We start from the raw sequence: 23161 nt of genomic DNA on the forward strand, positions 1-23161 counted from the left end.
TTTGATATGGAGCTTTTCACGTCTTCTCGACGTCCCAAAGCGCTTCACAGAATATACTGTAAAGTGAATTGACTGTATATTTGTGGGCGAACGCAGCAGCCAATTGCGCACAGCAATGTCCCACAAACAGTCATGGATTGAAAATGACCAATTTATTATTGTTTTGTTTTGGAGGGATTATTATTAGGCTCTGTGTGGATTAAGGAAACTTGCCCATGGTTTCGCCCTGTCTGGTATTGAACTCAGGTCTCTCACATGCAAAGCGAGTGCTTTAACCACTGAGCTACAGGACTCCGTGATAATAAATAATAATAACCACAAATAATAATAACAATTTTTGCATCTGCCTTTTCACATCATCATGACCTCTCAAAGCGCTTCACATATACTGTAAAGTGGATTGACTGTGTATTTTGTGGGCAAATTTTTTTCCAATTTTTTTAAAAAATTACACATTTTCAAAAATTTTGAAAAATTTCCAGCTGACTGATGGTCCAAATTCTGTTTTTATTTAAAAGGGAAAGTAAAACCTTGGGATTGAAAGCGCACTGAGAGTTGGCATCCACAGCGTTGGGAGAGAAGCAGACAAAGGCAGACTCAATGGCATTTATAAAATATTAATAATATTTTCATCTGAACAATTGAAAGGAAACAAAAGAAATTCATTCCACATGTTTCCGCCTAATACTCTCTGGAATTAAGTGAACAGGGGAGAGAATACGTCTTCCATTCCAGATAAATGGAAATTTTCATATATACGTGGAACCCTCAGGGTTTCTGGGTGTCAAGACAACTAAGATGGGACCTCACAGAGGTGGATGACATTTTAAATTGGATTAAAAAAGTAAATTCACATGAAGACATTAGGGTGCAACAAGACAGTATAACAAGGGCAGACAGGTTTATAGTTGGGTCAGGACAGACACCAGGAAGTTCTGAGAGTTAGTGATCACAGCCAGGGCAAGTGGCCAGGACTACAGCTGCCTAAGGAGATCAAAATTGAAATAAGAAGATATGAATTTGCTTGGCAAAGGAAGACCAGTTCACCTTCTACCATCTTCGCAGTCGAATGCACATGCCATTGCCCAAACTATATACCGTTATTTCCTAACAGAACTCTACCTAATTTGTTCTTGAAAGAACCAACACTTTCTGCTTCCACTATCTCCCGAGGGAGCCTGTTCCATATGTTTACTACTCGCTCACTGAAGTAGTGTTTCTGCAGATTTGTTTCTGAATTTACCCACCTTTGATGGCTGGCTGTGTCCTCTGGTTCTACTTTTCAGTACAAGATATCATGGTCTACATTAGCTCGTCGCTTTAGAAACTTGGCCAGTATTCCGCGCTCCTGATCTCTACAATTTATTGAGTTACACACAGAGATACAGCACATTATGAGGGGGTTGATAGAGTGAACAAGGAGAAACTATTTCCACTGGCGGGTGGGTCGGTAATCTGAGGACACTGATTTAAAATAGTTGTTGAAACAGAGGGGAGGTGAGGAGAAATTTTTTCACACAGTGAGTTGTTTGGATCCGGAATGCATTGCCTGAAAGGGTGGTGGAAGCCAATTTGATAACAACTTTTAAGAGAGAAGCAGATCATTATTTGGGGAGGATTAGTTTTCAGGGAAATGGGGAGAGAGCGGGGGAGTGGGATTGATTTGGAAGCTCTTTTAAAAGTGTTGGCACGATGGATCCTTCTGCGCTGTATAATTCTATGATTCGATGATAACTTCTAGCAGTGAGTTCCACTTTCTCACAATCCTCTGTGTGAAGAGGTTTCTCCTAAATTCCTTGTTAGATCTATTGTATACTTATGTTCTGTAAAGTTTGCAGGGATTACTGCCCCCCGAAAAGCAATCTGCAAATCGATTAACAACCAGGTTCCTACTCTAAGTGGAGTTCTGTAGCTCAGTGGTTAGAGCACTCGCTTTGCAAGCGAGAGACCTGAGTTCAATTCCAGGCAGAAGGCGAAACCTTGGGCAAGTTTCCTTACTCCACACACTTAATAATAATCCCTCCAAAACCAAAAACAATAATAAAATTAGTCATTTTCAATCTACGACTGTTTGTGGGACATTGCTGTGCGCAATTGGCTGCCGCGTTCGCCCACAAATATACAGTCAATTTGCTTTACAGTATATTCTGTAAAGCGCTTTGGGATGTTGAGAAGACGTGAAAAGCGCTACATCAAATGCAAGGATTATTATTATTATTATTTACTGCCAGGTGACCAGAGGTGTGTGGAGCAAGGAAAATTGCCTAATGTTTTGCCCTGCCCAAGAATCGAACCCAGCTTCCTTGCTTGCGAGGCAAGTGCTCTAACTAATACAGGACTTCACATAAATATGCTACAAGACACCAACAAAGAATAATAATAATATTCCTTGCATTTTATATCGTGCCTTTCACGTCTGAGGACCATCTCAGATTCACTGTAAAGTGCAGTTACTGTGTGTTTTTCCGCCAAACGCAGCAGGCAATATGCGCACAGCAATGTCCCACAAACAACAACGTTACATTTGTAAAGCACCTTTCACATTGGGACGACATCCCAAGGCACCGAGCCATGAGTGAATGACCAATTTAATCTGGACCAGCAGAAACTGCCTTCTCTTTTTTCCAATAGTGTCACACAATCTTTAACAGACAGATGGGACCATGTTTGATGTCTCATCTGAAGGATGGTATGTCCAACAATGTGGCACAATAGAATGTCAGCCTAGACTATCTGAGTCTAGAATGAAGGCCAAATACCTCCTAAGAAAAAGGAAGGAGCACAGGGAGACGTCTGACACCAGACTGTGTTCACTGTGTTTGTGGAGTCCTGTAGCTCAGTGGTTAGAGCACTCGCTTTGCAAGCGCGAGACCTGAGTTCAATTCCAGGCAGAGGGCGAAACCTTGGGCAAGTTTCCTTACTCCACACAGAGCCTAATAATAATCCCTCCAAAACCAAAAACAATAATAAATTGGTTATTTTCAATCTACGACTGTTTGTGGGACATTGCTGTGCGCAATTGGCTGCCGCGTTCGCCCACAAATATACAGTCAATTCACTTTACAGTGCATTCTGTGAAGCGCTTTGGGACGTCCTCCTGACGTGAAAAACGCTATATCAAATGCAAGGATTATTATACTCACAGCTAAGGGAGGTGTCAGCAGACCTCAGTCACGGGAGTGGGAGAAACCACTTGTAAACAACAACTTCACATTTGGAGAAGAATTGTGAGGAGGGGTTGTGGACACCTACTGGTCCTGTCTTCCTACCTTCACCATCACCCCACCCCCCTCCACACACACAACATCAGCCAACTCCAATTTCATTCGAAACCCACATCTCACAACAAGAACAAAAACCCATAGAACATAACAGAATACAACACAATGGTTCTTATCTGGCTAATATTAACAATAATAATCCTTTCATTTGATATAGCGCCCAATCATGTCATCAAGACATCTCAAAGCACTTTGCAGGATATACTGCAAATGATGGTCAACGATAACTGCAGATCAGTGATGAACACAAAGTCACACCACCAGCACTTGTGCCCATGAGTGTTGTCTGCTCAGTACCGATTGTTACTTTGACCATTGACCTGACCTACCCTTCTGTGACCTCTGGACACTCTGTCCAGGAAGATGGGAGAGATGGGCTCATTTCTAAAGTCTGTTTCCGAGTTCAGGTACATGTTGCTCTTCGACAGATGTTTGTGCTGTCTCTTGGCGCGGAATGTCATCACTGTGGTCTCCAGAGCCAGGCAGTCCCTCCGGCCCTCCTTCGCTGCACCCTTCTTCTTCTTGCGAACACGGTCATTGACGATGACTTGAGACAGAGGGATCCCAAATCCCAGTGGATTCAGCTCTGTAGTGGGAAAGCAATGGGGCTCGGTTAAGGCTCAACACTGACATGAAATATTTACTTACTGCTTATACCAGTGGTTGATCATTTTGCAGAGGTGAGAACCTATTTTTGGTTCTTCCTTACACCCAACAACAAAAACTTGCATTTTTATAGCGCTCCTCACGTGAGGTAGGGTCTTGGAGCCATTAACAGTGACAGAGCCTAGATACCGAGCTGGTGGGGGAGTGGGGAGGTAACTGTAGGTACGGTCAAAGAAGAATGTCACCAGGCGTGATCTGAAAATGAGGAAGGAAGAGGCAGGGGGATTGAGGGAGAGAGTTCTAAAGTTTCGGGGCGTAGTGGCTGAAAGCACCATTGATAATTGGACCATGGTGAACTTCACACCTTCCACTCATGTTTTCTCAACCACTGCCCCATTCACCATGTGAGAGGGTAGTCAGGCAATCAGACTTCTGATGTTGCAATCCTCCCATTGAGTCTGCACACCAAAGTACTTTGGAGAGATTTAGGACACATATTTCATGGAATGCGAGCATATCTATGTAATTGGATGGGAGGGAGGGAGGGAAGAAGGGAAGTGGAGGAGAAAGGGAGGGAGGGTGAGAGGAGGGAGAGATAATAAAGATGTAAGGACAGATGGTATTGGGAATCCCTGAGTTCCAGAATGTCTATAAAGGGCTTGTCCCCAAGACCAGGTGGAGTGAAGGCAAGGGTTGGGTAACTACTGTAGGGGGCACGGGGCTGCTTCTTTGGGGTGAATGGACTTTTTGAGTTGATACAATTTACACAGAGGAGCTCATTCTCAACTCTCTCTTATTCTAATGTAACTCTAGCAACACCCTGTGCAACTCAGTACCTCTGAGTATCTTTACAAGATTATCCCTCAGTGATCTTTCCAATACTCTTCATGTAACTGACTTTACCTTTTGTGTGACTCTCGCTGTTTTGTATTGTCTGAGACACATTGGCCAGTCTCAAGACCCTTCTCAAGACCAGGCTCCCAGTTTAAAAAGGGAAGGGAGTTTCTCTCTCCCGGTGCGCCGGCTGACAATCCATTCAAAATTGGTCATTCACTTCACGGCTGTTTGTGGGATGTCGCTGTGCACAAATTGGCTGCCACGTTTGCCAACAACAACAACAACAACAACAAGATTCCATTTATAGAGCGCCTTTCACGTCAGGAGGACGTCCCAAGGCGCTGCACAGTTGGGTCATGACCCGAGCAGGGGGGAAATGGTCAGGGTGAGGGGAGGGAAGGGAGGGAGAGAGGAGGGGGGAAATGGTCAGGGTGAGGGGAGGGAAGGGAGGGAGCGAGGAGGAGGAGGAAGAGAGTCGAGAGGGGAGCTGAAGGCACGGTCAAAGAGAAAATAAATCACTACACACACTGTCCAGAAATTCTGCAAAAAGGTTTTGAGATGTTTTAAGCACTGTGGTGATAATTAGTCCCCAGAGTACAGTACCTTGGTCATGCTTCATATCATCCCAGCACAAACAAAATAAATAATAGTAATAATTTGTTCACTCAATTCACGACTGTTTGTGGAACACTGCTGTAGGCAATTGGCTGCTGCATTTCGCCCACAAAATAAACAGCCAATCCACTTTACAGTGCATCTCAAAGACGTGATAAAGTGCTATATCAAATGCACGGATTATTATTATCATTATTATATAACTAGGAAACTCAGCCAAGGGATATGATAATCTCACCATTGAAATTAGCTGAAAAAACAGCATCTGAAACTGATCCTGTAGCTCAGTGGTTAGAGCATTCGCCTCGCAAGCGAGAGACCTGGGTTTGATTCCCGGCAGGGCGAAACCTTGGGCAAGTTTCTTTACTCTACATGTCTGATAATAATCCCTCAAAAAAAATTAATAAATTGGTCAATTCAATCAATGACTGTTTGTGGGACATTGCTGTGCGCAATTGGCTGCCGCGTTTCACCCACAAATATACAGTCAATTCACTTTACAGTATATTCTGTGAAGCGCTTTGAGACGTCTAGAAGATACGAAAGGCGCTATATCAAATGCAATGATTATATTATTATTATCCCCATTAAATTTTGTGCTTGACTAACAATTTGGGCTGTGAGCATTTCAGCATTCTATGCCTCGGATTTAAGTTGACGCAATTCAACAGGAATTATCCCACAGATATAAATACACCACACAAAGTCTATTAACTGTGATATCACTGATAAGATAACAGAAGCAGCTCTGTGTGGTTCACAGGTTCAAGTCAGTGTCACTTGCGTTGGCTGGGTGATGGATGGATATCAACAAAATCTCTAGCACTAATTAATCATTACGTAGAGCCATAAAGCATACAGCACAGAAGTAGGCTTTGTCTCACTATGCCTCTTATCTCTCCGTTTAGTCCATTTCTCACACTAAATGTAATTTTATTGTTGTCGTTGTGGTCCCTAAAATGCTTTTAAAATTCTCATTTTTTGGATATGTATCCAATACCCTCTTAAAAGCTAATGTGGAAGTTTCAAATATGGGAAGGGAGCTTCTCCTGGTGACCTGGCCTACAATCCCCCAGTGTGTCAGCCTGGCGCAGTGGTAGCGCTCTCACCTCTGAGTCAGAAGGTTGTGGGTTCAAACCCTACATCAGGACTTGGAACCACATAGTCTAAGCTGACTCTCCAATGCAGCGCTGGGGGGAATGTTGGATTGCCCGAGGTGCCGTCCTTCCGATAAGACGTTAAAACAAGGCCCTGTGCGCCTGTTTAGGTGGACGATAAAGAGCCCGTTGAAATATTTGAAAAGAGAAGGGTGTTTCTCTCATTGTCCTGACCAACAAGCTCCCAAATAAAATGGGCCACTCACTTCATGACTGTTTGTGGGTCATTGCTGGCATAACTGTCTGGTGCGTTTCGCCCACAAACCCACTTTACAGTATATCATCTGATGTTCTTTGAGACATCTCAATGATATGATAAGGCGCTATATCAACAACAACAACAACAACAAAATTATATTTATAGAGCACCTTTCACGTCGGGAGGACGTCACAAAGCGCTGAACAGTCAGGTGTCGGGGCCCAAACATGGGGAAGAGGTGGTGTAGGGGTGAGGGAAGGCAGAGAAGTGGGAGGGAGACCAAAGGCACGATCGAAGAGAAGGGTCTTGAGACCGGCCTTGAAGGAGGAAAGGGAGGAAGAGACCATGGGATGGAGTTCCAGAGTGTGGGGGCAAAAAAGAAAGGATTATAAAAAAATTGGCCATTCACTTCATGGTTGTTTGTGGGACACTGCTGTGTGCAAATTAACTGCCACCTTGGGCTGCAAATACACAGTCACTACACTTCACAGTAAAAACCTGTGAAGCACTTTGAGACATCTCGATGAAGTGATAAGATGCAAAATCAGATCCCAAGATTTTTACAATATGGATTGTGGCTCAGGCACTCTTCACAGCAGGGTATTCCATGTCCTGACAACTGTCAGTGAAAATAAACAGGTTTGCATTTCTCCCTTGTCTTCTAAAGTTAATTACATCACCAACAACTAACATTGATGTAGCGCCTTTCATGCCAAAGAACATCTGTAAGGGTCATGATGAGAAAAGCACCTGAGCAGGTGGACTCATGGGCTGAGTTTGTAAAACAAAATTCTATATTGTTGTATCTGCGAGTGCAATGCTTTGGAGATTGGGTGAACTCATTTATCTCTGATTAAAGATACATGTTGTAGGGAGGAACTTTTATCAATCATCATAGGGTTTGCAATTAACCTAAAAGGGTTTAGTGGTTCCTGCATCTGCTAATCTATTGTTCAGAGAGAGGGAAGAGAGAAAGAGAGACGGCCAAAACGATAACCGAGCCATGAGGAAGGAATGTATAGATGACATATGATGAAATTAATCTGAATAGAAACAACCTCAATCGTTTTGTGAACTTTATCTGAACCCTGAGATACACTACTCCTTTCAAAGATGCTCTTAAGTTCTATTCTTTATAATACAGACCAACGCCCTCTCAATGACTGGTGCAAGACTGATAACCTTAGGGCTAGTCCAACAAGAACAACAACAAATTGCAGTTATACAATAGAGCGCCTTTCATGATGGGAAGACATCCCAAGGTACTCGACAGTCAAGGGTCCAATGCCAAGATCATTTTAGACTGAGTGCCATGTTGTGCTGACTAACCCATGGCCTACCACATTTTAAGGAGAAAATTGGCATCAACAACGTGACACAATCTCTCAGCTGATGGATACAGTTACATAGAACATTACAGTACAGAAACAGCCTGCTTAGCCCAACTAATCTGTGCCAGTCCTTACAAATCTGCATCTGCACTATTCCCTTCTTCCTATTCCCTTCTCCCTCGTGTCCACATCAAGTTTCTTCTTAAATACACTGGTGTTTTTGGCTTAAACCACCTGCTCTGTGATATGAGCAATTAGTAATGATTGGGTGAACATTGGAAATCAGGAGCAGAAGCTCTGACCTCTTCAATCCCTCACCTAGCCCAGGGATACCAAATATCTAGAGTGTTCTCCACCCATCCCATCCGAGTGACTGAAAGTAGAGCAGGGATCAACCTGAGACCACCCTGGTCCACGCAGCTCAGACCCACCCATGAGAGAGCTCGCAAGAGAGGGATTGTCAGGCAGCATTATCTTATGTCGCTGATGGTGACAGCACAGCTTGTATCCTTATTGTATCAGAGAAGAAATGGAAAGGGCAGCCACATCAATTTAAGATAATTGGCATGGCAAGCTCTCAAGAGGGAATTAGATACACTGAAGATGGATGAGAAAAGAGAACAACAACAACAGATTACATTCACACAGCGCCTTTCATGCAGGAAGGACATTCCAAGGTACTGGACTGTCAAGGATTTGGATCCGAGCAGGGGTTTGGGATCAGGGGGGTGGAGGGCTGTGAGTATAGGGGTAGGAGGATGACCGAAGGCACGTTCAAAGAGGAGGCGAAGAGGAGGGTCTTGAAGGGACCAGAATGTGAAGTGAAGTCATTTGCAGGGGGATAGGTGTATGTGTGTGTGTGGGGTGGGGGGAAATAATCAGATAAATTGGAGTGCAAGTATTGCTCTTAAAAGAGCCGGTACAGACACAATGGGCCAAATGGCCTTCTTCCATGCTGTAAATTTCTATGGTTTCAAGCCCATGTTCAGGGCAATGCTGTTAGCTTCAGGCAGCTCACTCGTGGATTGCACAGTCTCCATCCCTCAGGAGTTCCAGCAATAAAGCAGCTGCTCTTTCACCTCCGGTGTGGTGTGACCTTGATCATCCTCTCAGGTCATGGGTTCCCTTTGCTCAGGGTTGAATCAGCCTCGTGTCAACTTTCACTGAGTCCCTGCTGGGTTGGAGCTGTGCAGATGATCAATCATGGAGAGGTCAGGTAGGAAGGGAATTGATGTTCACACCACAGGGAAGCTAAGTTGTGGAGACTCTCAACCACAATGTGTCCTCTCACTTCCCCTTCCCCACACCTAAGGGCCCAGAAACTCATTGCACATAAGACAATGACTAAAAGCAATATTAGGCCAAATAGCAGAAAGTTTCCACATTTCCTCACACTATGTAAATGCTCACTTTTTTCTTTACATTCATCCTTACTGACAGTAGCTACAGAACTTGTGGATGATACAGGGAAGTGGGATCTGGGAAGGGCTGCACTACTTTCTCAAAGAAGATACTAGGGAAGGTTATTTGGCCCATCAGGTCTATTCCAGCACAGACCATTCTGTGACAGAGCAGACTTGTTGGGCCAAATGACCTCTTGTTCTTAAATTCCTATGTAATCCTCAACATTAATAATAATAATAATAATAATAATCCTTGCATTTGATATAGCGCTTTTCACGTCGGGAGGACGTCCCAAAGCGCTTCACAGAATATACTGTAAAGTGAGTTGACTGTATATTTGTGGGCGAACGCGGCAGCCAATTGCGCACAGCAATGTCCCACAAACAGTCATAGATTGAAAATGACCAATTTAATTATTGTTTTTGGTTTTGGAGGGATTATTATTAGGCTCTGTGTGGAGTAAGGAAACTTGCCCAAGGTTTCGCCCTCTGCCTGGAATTGAACTCAGGTCTCTCGCTTGCAAAGCGAGTGCTCTAACCACTGAGCTACAGGACTCCTTTATATGTGTTAGCCTGACAATTGGTAACACTCTCATGTCTGAGGTAGAAGGTTGCGGGTTCAAACACCTTTCTGATACTCCACAAACTCAGAGGTGCTGTCCTTTTGCAGAAACGTTAAACTGGGGTTCCACCTGCCCGTTCAGGTGGACATTAAAGATCGCAAGGCACCATTTGAAATGAGAAGGGATGGTCACTTTATGGATGTTTGTGGGACATTGCTGTGTGCAAACTGTCTGCCACGTTTGCCTACGAAATACACAATATATTCCATGAAGCATTTTGAGACGTCTTGATGACATGATAAGACGCTATATCAAATGTAAAGATTATTATTATATATCAATAAGCATGTACTTAAATGTTGCTGTATTTAATTATTGTGGCATAATGTATTGAGGTATTATGTATTGAGGTATTAATGTTTTGAGGTAAAATTATTGAAGTATTAATTATTTAGGTATTAATTATTGCAGTATTAATTATTCAGTTCAAATTATTGAGATATTAATGTATTGAGGTACCTTTGTCCTTTTTTTCCTTGGCGAGTGAATCCAGCTTTAGTCTGAAGGATTTCCTCCTCTTCGGCCCATCTGTCAAACAGGAAAGTTATGGATGTTATTATCTCAAGTCAGCACACACCTGGACCTGACACAGACCTGGAGACATGTACCTGCCCAATGGACTCCCAGGTAAAGCAGCTGATGCAGTGTTGTGGAACACTGGAAGTTTACAGCACAGGAGGCCATTCAGCCTATCAGGTCTATGCTGGTGCTTGTTCCCCCACTAATAAATTGGTCACTCAATCCACAATTGTTCGAGGGACGCTGCTGTGCGCAATTGGCTGAAGCTTTCGCACACAAAATACCCAGTCAACTTGACGTCTCGAAAATGATCTGAACTTCTTCAATGTTTCCACATGACCCGTAGCCCCCTGGTATCATCCTGGTCAATCTCTGTTGAGCCCTCTCAGCACTGTGAATCCTTTCATTAATGCAATGTTGATCACTGGACCTAATATTTCAGCTAAATAATAATAATAACCCTTGCATTTGATATAGTGCCTTGTCACAGTGTTGAGACATCTCAAAGCGCATCACAGGATATATTGTAAAGTGAATTGATTGTGTATTTTGTGGGTGAAACCACAAAAAATTGTGCACAGCAGCATCCCACAAACAGTCGTGGATTGGGTGACCAATTTCTTTCAGGGATTATTACCAAAGAAAACGATCTACCAATCGACTAACAACCGGGTTCCAACTACTGCTAGGTAAACAGGTATGTGGAGTAAGGAAACTTGCCTAAGGAATTGTGCGGGTATTGAAGTTGGATCCTCTTGCCTGTGAGGAGTGCGCTCTATGGGACCACTATACTATGGGACTCCACAACTGAGGAAATTACCTTAATAATAATAATAATCCTTGCATATGATGTAGCGATTTTACGTCTTCTGGACTTCTCAAAGTGTTTCACAGAATATACTGTAAAAAGAATTGACTATGTATATTTGTGGGCGAAATGTGGCAGCCAATTGTGCACAGCAGCGTCCCACAAACAGTCATGGATTGAAGTGACCAAGTTTCTTTTTTTTCGTGAGTGGTTATTAGCAGGCGTGTGCAGTAAGGAAACTTGCCCAAGGTTTGGAATGGGAATCGAACCCAGGTCTCTCGATTGCAAGGCGAGTGCTCTAACCACTGAGCTACAGGACTTTTGTTTTTAAGCACCTCAAACATCAAACTTCTCAAAAATACCCAACAGCTGTTGCTACCAAGCCTAGAGATTGCCTCTACGCAAACACAGCAACCACATTACATATAGCAACAGGCCCACAAACAGCCATGTTTGTGGACAACTGTATGCTGAAGGATTGTTGGCCAGGAGATTATTGTCTTCTCTTGTCAAGTAATGTCACAGGATGGTTAATGCTCACCTGAAGCAGAGAGGGTCTTGGTTTAACATCTCCAATGAAGGCCGGTGTCTCCGACAGTGCAGAGCCAGCCTGGACTGTGAGCTCCAGGCCTGAAATAGGGACTGTCTGGCACATTGAGCAAGTCACTGTGAAAGCCAACTGCACGGATCAGCAAGTCTCTCTACAAATCCCCTTTAAGCAGCTTGATATTAAAAAAATACCTCCAAACATTTTCCATCCCCGTCTCCCACACTGTGCCCCGGCAAAGATGGTTACTGCCGGGAAGTGTTACCACTGATCTCCACTGATTACTGAACAAACAGGGATCAGTAGGAATGTTTTCGTTCTCTGTAACATTAAGCTCTGGACCTCAGGGCTCACTCCTGGCATTGGAGCTTGGGAACAGTGACACATTGACCCGGTCTGGGTCTTTGCTTGCGATTCATTACAGATGTTTGAGTTCTGCTGCTCACAGTGGTTCCACCGTGGGATGGGGATGGGGTGGTGAGAGGGTTAAGATGAATTTATCTCTCCCCCCTCCCTCCCACTGAGCACGTTTCATTCGCAAATAGCTAAAATGGTTGCTGGAGCCACCTCCTCTCTGGAGTTTCACTGGCTGATGTTCAAACCTCGTACATCAGAATAGCCCTTGTCCCACTCCGTGTGAGACCACCACCCACACCCACTTACCAGCCTTCCCTCCCACCCCCCTTTTTTGTCTCTGGCTCAGAAGGTAATGGAAGGGCTTTGAACTCCATACCCCCATCACACCAGTCCTTGCCAGGCTCCACTGACTCCCAGTTACCAAACGGATCAATTTCAAGATCCTCTCCCTCGTTTTCAAGTGTATTCATGCTCTGGCGACCTATCTGACCTGTTTACCCCCCCACTCTACCACCCAGTGCCTCAGCCTGGCTGGCCCAGGCCTCTTATTTGTCCCTTGTCCTCTCCGCTCCACTATCGGTGGCCATACCTTCAGCCACTACCCCCCGAAACTCTGGAGCTCACTCCCTCAATCTCCCCGCCTTTTTCCCTCCCTCCCCACATTCAAATCCCGCCTTGCTTTTTGATCATGCTTATGGTCACCTCCCCACTCCCTCTCCCCCTGGCTCGGGGTTGGGGGTCAGATTCCATTACTGTGAAGCGCTGCATGTCGCTTCCCCTCGTGAACAGCGCTTTACAAATACAAGTTGTTGTTGTTGTTGAACTTACAGTCGAAGCTCATACTCCAGTGCATTGCTGAGGATGTAATAATAATAATGATAATAATCCTCGCATTTGATATAGCGCCTTATCGCATCTTCTAGACGTCTCAAAGCGCTTCACAGAATATAGTGTAAAGTGAATTGACTGTATATTTTGTGGGTGAAACGCGGCAGCCCTATTGCGCACATCAACATCCCCACAAACGAAGTGACCAATTTATTTTTATTTGTTTTTCTTGAGGGATTATTATTATCGGGCTTATGGAGTAAGGAAACTTGCCCAAGGTTTCGCCCTGCTGGGAATCGAACCCAGGTCTCTCGCTTCCCAGGCGAGTGTTCCAGCCACTGAGCTACAGGACTCCTATATTGATGTGCTATATTGTTGGAAGAAGACGTTAAAAAACCCATGACACCATAAGAAAAGAATAAGGAGCATCTCTGTATTAGTGTCCTAGCCAACAATCCCTCAGATAGAATCAGTCACGCACTTCATGGCTGTTTGTTGGACATTGCAAATTGACTGCCTACAAAAATACACAGCTCCTCCAACTGACAGTAAATCCTGCAAAGTGCTTTGAGAGGTCATCTAAACCAATCTTGTGATCTTGTGAAACATCAACCCAACATGAGGCATATTAAATACAAGGATTATTATTGTTATTATTCTCTGTATGTGAGTCTCTGTCTCCGTTTTTACTCCCATGTCTCTGCCTGGCTTCTCATCATCTAAACCCTGTCTCCGTCCGCCCGCCTGTTCATCCCTAGCCTGTGTCTCTGTGTGACTCACTGTATCTTTGTGCTTGTCACTCTCAGTAATCTTTCTCTATGTGATTTTTCCTCTCTTACACTCCCTTGATCTTTCCCATCTCTGTCTTCTCTCACACTCCACTCTATTCTCACACACTTACTGACACTTACTATCACTGACACTCTATCTATTCCCTGTATTCCCAATGTGTGTGATCCCCTCTCACCTGTGTCTTACTCCCATTATCGTCACCTTGCCCCACTCTTGCCTATTGTCCATGTGGATGTTTGTGTGACTTTCATTCTTTTATCAATGGTCCCAATGCAAATATCTAATGGTTATCAGCAAATCATGGAGGCCTGTAGCGTATGGTTAGAGATCGCCTCGCAAACGAGAGGACCCGGGTTTGATTCCCGGGCAGGGCAGCACCTTAGGAAGTTTCCTTACTCCACACACCTGTGTTTACCTAGCAATAAGTAGGAAGCTGGTTGTTAGTCGATGGGGGATCACTTTCTGGGGGTAATAATCCCTTCTTTGAAAACAAGTAAATAATAACAATTTGATCACTCAATCCATGACTGTTTGTGGGACACTGCTGTGCGCATTTGGCTGCCCCATTTCGCCCACAAGATGCAGTCAATTCACTTTAAAGGATGTTCTGTGAAGTGCTTTGAGACGTCTCAACGATGTGATAAGGTGCGATATCAAATGCAAGGATTATTATTATCATTATAAACCAGCCAATGTATAGGATTGGATAGGAGGCTTTAACATGACATTTTTGATTGACAGGAGACATTTGGGGGTTTCTCTGGAAACTTTTCAAATATCCAAGTCCTTACAAAATCGGCTACAATTGTGTGAATTGGAAGTTATGTTCTTATCTTTTGGACTTCCTGTCCAGAAGATGGAGAACTCCGCAAGTTGGGTGGGGCCTAAACTAAAAATATACCCTTGTGAAGGCCGCTATATAAATGCAAGTTGTTGTTGCATATACACAGATAGAAGGATATTCTCCTGACTGGATATATCAGCAATAAAATGTCATTACTCTGCACAAATAAAATGGGTCATTCATTTTGTCGCTGTTTGTAGGACATCGCTGTGTGCAAATTGCTTGTCCTGTTTGCCCACAGTCACTAGTTTACAACAAATGCTGTGAAGCACTTTAGGACTCCTCCTGATGTGAAGGGGATAATACCAAATGTAAGGATTATTATTGATGAACGGGCTTTCTTTCTAAGTCATTCCTGCATGGGCAGCACATTAGGGGACCTGGATTAGACCCTTGAGATGATTCTCTGATCCCTCTCTCCACTTTCAGCAGCCACAAAGTTTAAGAATAACAGTATTAAGTGATGAGAGAGTTTGATCCCCTGGAGAGCAAAGCAGAGAGACATTTGTGCAGTTGTCCTTTCATCTCTATCCCAATGAGCAAAACAAACAGGCAGCTCATCTCTTTGGAAGAAAGACGATCAAGCTGACTGGAGATGACAGAAACACATTCCTGATCTCTTCCCTAGACACTGCTGACAAGTTAGGGTCACATTGGGCCAAGCACTGTAATGGGAACGCCTGAGCCTGCATGGTTCGATTCCCAGTTTTAACCTTCTTGTTCATGTGGAATATGGGACGGACGATTAAAGACCCCGTTATACTCTGCTCTTCCCATCTCCTACCCTTTCTCCTAGATTATTTCTTTATGATTATTATTATTTCTTGAAGACCTTGTGTTTTTGCAGCCATCAAGTCACTTTACAGTGTAAAGGGTGACCACAGCCCTGGTCTTTTCTGGACAAAGCTTCTGATATCCACTGGATGGATGAGAACCCAGTTATGTGACGGAGTGACTGTCAGGGAGTGTGGTGTAGTTACTGTGACTGGCACTGACTGAGCCTGAGTCGCCGCTGAAATACTGCTCTCAGTGAGCCAGGCTCTGCAGACTAATCCTCACTACATCTCCTCCTCTAACACAATGACAGTCACAGTAACAGTAAATCCCACCACAATATTAATGAGATCGTTGAACGTTCTGCCAATGCACTGACCCAGTGCCCTGCGCTTCTGGGGCTGAGACAGTGATAATTTTCCCCCCAACCCCTCACTCATACACACACAAACACACACTCAGCCAGTGTGATCAACCCCTCCCTCCACAAACAGTAATGTGATGGACGTGGAAATCTCTGCCACAAACCATGAGTGAAAAATTCCCTTTGAAAGGAAATGGGTTTGTTACTTGAACCAGAGGATATTACAGGTGAGCGAGCAGGAAAATAGGACTAGACTTGGGTATCAGATTCGGGTCTCACCTTAGGTAGATCTTGTCTCCGAGTTCGTAGGCTGTGGGTTCAAGCCCCACATCAGGGCTTTGAACTCACAGTCTAGGCTGACGCTCCAGTGCAGTGCTAAGTGAGAGCTGCATTGTTTGATGAGTCCCATTAGATGTTAAAATTAAAGGTCCCATCTGTCAGTTCAGGTGCATGTTAAAGATCCCAGGGTATTATTTTCTCCTGATGTCCTGGCCAACAATCCCACCAAATAAAACTGGTCACTTCATGGCAAACTTGTGGGGAGGACATTGCTGTGGGCAAATTGGCTGATGTGATTGCCTAAAAATCACTATATTTCACAGTAAATCTTAATAATAATTATCCTTGCATTTGATATAGCGCTTTTCAGGTTTTCTTAGACGTCTCAAAGAACTTCACAGAATAAACTGTAAAATGAATTGATTGTATATTTTGTGGGCGAAACGCACACAGCAGCGTCCCACAAACAGTCGTGGATTGAAGTGACCAATTTATTATTGTTTGTTTTTTTCTTGAGGGATTATTATAAGACGTGTGGAGTAAGGAAACCTGCCCAAGGTTTTTCCCTGCTTGTCATGCACTTTAAGACATTCACATTATATATAGCAAATGTAAGGATTATTATCATTAATTATTATTATGGACAAGGTGGATCATGTGGAGAAAGCTACCAGGTCAGACTGGATGTGCTCTTTGTCTCCTGTAACCATCTAGTATTCAATTCGGCGGTGCCTTTCACAGCTTGAGAGCTTTACTGTTAGGTCACGGTATCAAGGGACATATCCCCATAGGGAAAGGGTGGGTAATTGGACTTGAGATAAGCCATGATCTTCTAAAATGGCAGAACAGACTCAAGGGTCTGAATCGCCTACTCCTGTTTCCATGCTTCTATGTTTACACCACAATATGAAATCATCTTCAAGTCCTAAAATGTCCAATTGTTTTGGTTGCCTGGGAGAAACTATTTCCTCTGGTGGGGGAATCCAGAACAAGGGGGCATAATCTGAAAATTAGAGCCAGGCCATTTAGGAGTTAAAGCAAGAGGCATCGTTTCACACAAAGGTTAGTGGAAATCTGAAACTGTCCTGTTCCTATGTTCCTCTGGAGAAACCCAACACCATGCTTGGAAACTATAGACCAGTCAGTCTGACATCGGTGGTAGGGAAAATTCTAGAAACCTTAGTTAGGGATGTCATCGTGGGGTACTTAGAAAATCATAACATGATTAGGCTGAGTCAACATGGCTTTACGAAAGGGAAACCATGTTTAACACATCTTTTAGAGTTTTTTGAGGATGTAACTAACAGGTTAGATATAATAATAATAATAATCCTTGCATTTGATATAGCGCTTTTCACATTGGGAGGACGTCCCAAAGCGCTTCACAGAACACACTGTAAAGTGAATTGACTATATTTGTGGGCAAACGCGGCAGCCAATTGCGCACAGCAATGTCCCACAAACAGTCGTAGATTGAAAATGACCAATTTATTCTTGTTTTTGGTTTTGGAGGGATTATTATTAGATAGGGGGGAACCAGTAGATGTGGTGTATTTGGATTTCCAGAAGGCATTCGACAAGGTGCCACATAAAAGACTGTTGCACAAGATTAGAGCCCATGGAATTAAAGACAATATATTAGGATGGATTGGAGAGTGGCCAACAGGAAGAAATCCGAGAGTAGGGATAAACGGGTCCTTCTCAGATTGGCAGGATGTGACTAGTGGAGGGCCACAAGGGTCAGTGCTTGGGCCTCAATTATTTACAGTCTATATCAATGATTTAGATGAGGAAATAAAACTTAACATATCTAACTTCGCGGACAATACTAATCTAGGTGGGAGAGTAAGCCGTGAGAATGACACAAGAAGAATGCAAGGGGAAATAGACAGGCTAGGTGAGTGGGCAAGAAGGTGGCAGATGGAGAATAACGTGGGGAAGTGTGAAGTTATTCACCTAGGTAGTAAAAATAGAAAAGCAAATTATTTTCTAGAGGGGGAGAGACTAGGTAGTGTTAGTGTTCTGAGGGATTTGGTGTCCTTATACACCAGTCACAAAAAGTTAGTATGCAGGTACAGCAAGCAACTAGGAAGGCTAATGCAATGTAGTTGTTCGTTGCAAGAGGGTTAGAGTACAAGAGTAGGGAAGTCTTGCTGCACTTGTATAAGGCCTTGGTGAGACCACACCTAGAATATTGTGTGCAGTTTTGCCTTAGATGGGGTGCACCGCAGATTCACTAGATTAGTTTCTGGGATAAGGGGGTTGACCCTGAGGACAGGTTGAGTTAACTAGGCCTATATTCTCTAGAATATAGAAGAATTAGAGGTGATCTTACAGAAACCTATAAGATTCTTAAGGGTTTTGACAAGGTAGATACCTTGAGATTGTTTCCCCTGGTTGGAGAATCTAAAACTAGGGGTCATAGTCTCAAGATTAAGGTCAAAGCATCTAGCCTTTTCAAACTGAGAATGGAATTAGGCTAGAAGACCAGCCATGATCTTATTAAATAAACTTGAGGGGCTGAATGGCCTACTCATGCTCCTATGTCTTATGGTCTTATGTTTAAGAGTATCCAAACCAAACTGAGAATTCTGTGCATCCCACCGCCACATGGAAAGTTCTCGTGTGCTGAAAAATATCTGATTCGAATGTGCACAATTGAAGTAATTAGTTGAATTATCCTGGCATGAAATCCTTATTAGGTTTCCGAGAACACAAAACATTCCAGCAAAACTGCCAGAAAAATATTTTGTTTGGAATCAACATTTTCCAGATCCCCAATGATTTGTTTGTAGTATCGGATCAGTGGCTCGTCCACAAACTGCCATGTAGTCTCTCTGACAGTGAACACTGGAACATGGCCGGGTCAGAGGCAAGATCGCAGGAGATTCCATTTCCACCTCCGCAACCAGGAGCTCATGCAAGTGAGGCCACACTCCCAGGTCAGTGACAGCACGGATTAGAGACAGAGTAAAGCTCCCTCTACACTGTCCATCCACACTCCCAGATCAGGGTTAGAGACAGAGTAAAACTCCCTCTACACTGTCTGTCCACACTCCCAGGTCAGGGCAGATTAGATACAGAGTAAAGTTCCTTCTCCACTGTCAGTGACAGCACGGGTTCGAGACACAGTTAATCAGAATACATTAAGCAGGTGCTTATCCATTCCAGACAAATGGAAACCATACACATGTAGAACGGGCAGAGATCTGCAGATTGAAACATGATCATGGGCTTGACCTTGTGTCAGTGTGGAAGCGGAAGAAGAAAGGCTGGCGATTAAGGAAGCGCTACCTTTGGGTATGGTGATCTGGCAGCCCAGGTCTTTCCTCTGCAGGTGTACGAAGGCCACTTCTTGTAAGCTCGCTCGCTCCAGTTCAGAGAGGCTCTGGATCGGGACCGGCTGCAGGGAGATGCTCTGACCAAACATTGTGCTCCAGATATAGTCACCCTGTGTCAGGAAAGAGAATGGAAAAGTCACTGAAACGCAGGGAGAAACAATAACAGAGCAATGGTCTGTCTGTCCCGTGTGATGGTGGCACTCTGTCCTTCAGTGCCCTGGACCTGACTGGCCACATCCCTCTTTATGAACACCTGCGGGTCACTACCAGAGTAAACCAGGCCCATACTGCAGCCATTGTCCACACTCCCAGGTCAGCACGGGTTAGATGCACAGTAAAGTTCCCTCTTCACTGTCTGCCCACACTCCCAGTTTAGAGGCACAATAAAGCTCACTCTACACTGTCTATCCACATTCCCAGGTCAGCGACAGCTTAAGTTAGATGGATTCCATTTCAAACTCCCCAAACAGGAGTCAGTCTGAGACTCCTGCATAAGAACATCAAACTAACCTGTTGAACACACTTTGCTTACTAACCTAAGAGTGCAATGCCTTAGGCACCGGTTGCAAGACTCCAGAGTGTGTGTAGGAGCACTGCTGAAGTCTAACCACACAGATTGTCATTACAGAGTGAGCTTTTATCCAACAAGGACCACTCTACCAGCGAGGGCAGTAGTGGCCAACCATTTTGGTGGCCAACAAAATAATCATAGAAATCACAAAATAGCATAATTTTATGCCATGAATCAAGAAATATTCAATCGAGAGACATTTATTTTGAATGAGCTGGGGATTTGGCTTGCTGGGTTAGTGGAACCCAATTGGGAAGAATCCCTGCCCCCAGTGGCTTTCTCCTCGTCCCATCGCTGAGCCAGGCTGATTGGTCTGCCATGGGTCGTGCCCTGGAGTGCTGTGGATCTGCCTGGCTCAGGAACTAGACTATCAGAGAGGTATGTTGGCTCAATTCCAACATTCCACTGCCAAGCACGTCACCTTTACACATACACACACTGTAACATTCCTCCGCAAGCATCTATCCATTTTCCTCTTCAAAGGACTCTAAAAGGACTTTAAAAGACAGACCAGATTCTGGCTTATGTGTGGTTGGTGGTAGAGAAGCACGCATTCCAAACTCTTTCTGCACACAGAACTATTTTGCTAACCTCCTCTTTAATTCAAAGTTTGTGATTCTCGTAAACTTGTGCCCGTTCTTTCCTGACACCATCCCATAGAAAGGTCACAGAGAGAGCGAGAGAGAAAAAAGCAAGAGAGACAGAGAGAGAGAGAGAGAGAGAGAGAGAGAGCGAGAAAGAAAGAGAGAAGTATGAGGAGCCACAGAATACCCTGTGGTTGCATCCATTCCCAAAAGGCGAGCAAGGCGATGGAAGAGCCTCCCCAGATATGGGGACAGAGGATGGATTTATGGAGAGTTACTGAGGGGAAAGAATGGATTTGACGCACAAGTGGCGGCTGCATCTCAGAGACAGCTTCAGCTGTGGAGAGAGTGAGCTCAGAGGTCCCAATGCAGCCAAGAGTGTCGAAAGATGAAGAAGGATTCACACAGGGGCCCCTTGGAGTAAAAGATGGGAACCTTAGCTTAGACATCAGATAATGTTACAGAAACAGCTTGCTCAGCGCAGCAGTCTGGACGGCTGTTTCTCTTCTAATCCCACTCTCCACCGCTTGCTCCACCATCTAACCCCCCATCCCCCTTTAATATTCCTCCTCTTTATGGAATCCTGTAGTGTAGTGGTTAGCGCGCTCACCTCGCAAGCAGGTGGGGCAAAACCTTAGGCAAATTTCCTTACTCCACACGCCTCTGTTTACATTGCAGTTTACCAGTTGTTAGTCAATTGGCGGATTGCTTTCTGAGGGTAATAATCGCTTAAAAAAATAATAAATTGGTCACTCAATCCACAACTGTTTTTGGGACGCTGCTGTGCACAATTGGCTGCTACACGCGTTTCACCCACAAAATACAGTCACTGCACTTTGCAATATATGCTGTGAAGCGCTTTGAGTCTCAACGACGTGATAAGGCATTATATCAAATGCAAGGATTATTATTATATACTGTATTATTATTCAGGCAGCTGTTTAATTTCCTTTCAAAAGAATTGATGGATTTGCAGTCTAGACTGAGTGCAATGCCGGTGGGGGAGGGAGATGACGGGAGATGATACGTTTAAACCCAGGTTCCATCCGCCTCGTTCGAGAGCTGATACTATTGGAGAAGGGAGTACCCCACTGTATCCTGGCCAACAATCCTCCAGATAAATTGATCCTTCTCGTCATGTCTGTTTGGGGGGAACCCAGGCAGGAAGCTGGTCTGATGTTTATAGATCAAACCAGGATGTTGACGTTCACGAAGAACTTGAGAGCTACCAGGAAGCAGTTTCTGAACACGCTACTTTATCACAGTATCGGTTGCACACATTGGGGACATTGTAAAAGCCCCACCGAGATATTTGTTTCTTGGAATTTCCACAAGTAATTTTGTAATGCAGTGAATCACAAGACCATTAGTGACAGCTAACTTCACTCCAATGCCAGTCATATGTTCCACATTTGGCCTGTTTCACATTGATCCCCGATCGATTGATTGTGGTCAGACTGAGTCATGTTCCTGTCTCGGTGAAGCTGCAACTCACTTGGTCTCAGAGACAACCAAGACCTTAGAGAGTGAGAGACTGGGTAGGGTAGGGGTGGGAGAACATCTGGCCGATTTCCTTGTTGCCTCAAAGTCTCGAAGATCGTTATCTGTGGAGTCCTGTAGTTCAGTGGTTAGAGCACTCGCCTCGCCAACAAGAAGGCCTGGGTTTGATTGCTGGGCATGGCGAAACTTTATGTAAGTTTCCTTACTCCACACCCCTCTGTTTACTCATCACTTTCCGGGGGTGATAATCCCTCAAAAAAAATTGATCACTCAATCCACGACTGTTTGTGGGTCACTGCTGTGCATAATTGGCTGCTGCGTTTCACCCACAAAATACACAGTCAATCCACTTTACAATCTATTCTGTGAAGTGCTTTGAGAAATCTCAAAGACATGATAAGGCGCTATATTAAATGCAAGGTTTATTATGATTAACCTTCCGCAAAAGCAAAGCTTTTAGAGGGATGTTGATCCATGTTGCCTCTTCCCTTGTTCCGGCCATTAATTACCCTCTAAATAAAGAAAAGCTTCTTGATGTTTCCCTTTGAAACTCTAAACCTGTGTCCTCTTGTGTTCTCTTGGTGCATCCAAAAGTAATGTTCTGGGCTTACTTTTTCAATCCCATATAAAACCCAGAATGTATTTCATTAAAATCCAATAACAGTAATAATCCTTGGATTTATATATATAGTTCTTATATTCATGTACGTTATAGTTGGAATGTTAGAAGGATGTCTCAAAGCACTTCACAGTAAAATTGATTGACTGTGTATTTTGTAGGCAAGTGCGGCAGCATAATTGCGCAGAGCAGTGTCCCACAAACAGCCATGGGGTGAGGGATTAATTTTATTTTGGCGACTGTTGGCCAGGACCCTGGAAGAGAGAAACTCCCTTCTCTTTTCAAAAAGTGCCATGGGATCTTTAACATCCACCAGAACAAGCAGACGGGACCTCGGTTTAATGTCTCACCCGAAGGATGGCTTCTCTGACAATGCAACACC

General features: G+C 44.1%; 1 protein-coding gene and 1 non-coding gene across 2 annotated transcripts in view; both read right to left on the reverse strand.

Annotated features, from left to right (window-relative positions):
- Positions 1-19612, reverse strand: part of arhgap36 (Rho GTPase activating protein 36) — a 43435-nt gene extending 23823 nt beyond the window's left edge. Inside the window, exons 1-3 of the mRNA XM_007894416.2 lie at positions 19459-19612; positions 10512-10580; positions 3611-3867 (exon numbers count right to left, since the gene is read on the reverse strand). Coding sequence (XP_007892607.2) covers positions 3611-3867; positions 10512-10580; positions 19459-19594 — 462 coding nt within the window. The 5' untranslated portion in view covers positions 19595-19612. The remainder of the gene's footprint in view (positions 1-3610; positions 3868-10511; positions 10581-19458) is intronic.
- On the reverse strand, positions 13393-13464 carry trnap-ggg. Its single transcript has one exon. It is a non-coding gene; the product is annotated as a tRNA-Pro (tRNA).
- Positions 19613-23161: the final 3549 nt, after the last annotated feature.

The sequence above is a fragment of the Callorhinchus milii genome, unplaced genomic scaffold, assembly GCF_018977255.1.
Source record: "Callorhinchus milii isolate IMCB2004 unplaced genomic scaffold, IMCB_Cmil_1.0 Scaffold15, whole genome shotgun sequence".
Taxonomy (NCBI): domain Eukaryota; kingdom Metazoa; phylum Chordata; class Chondrichthyes; order Chimaeriformes; family Callorhinchidae; genus Callorhinchus; species Callorhinchus milii.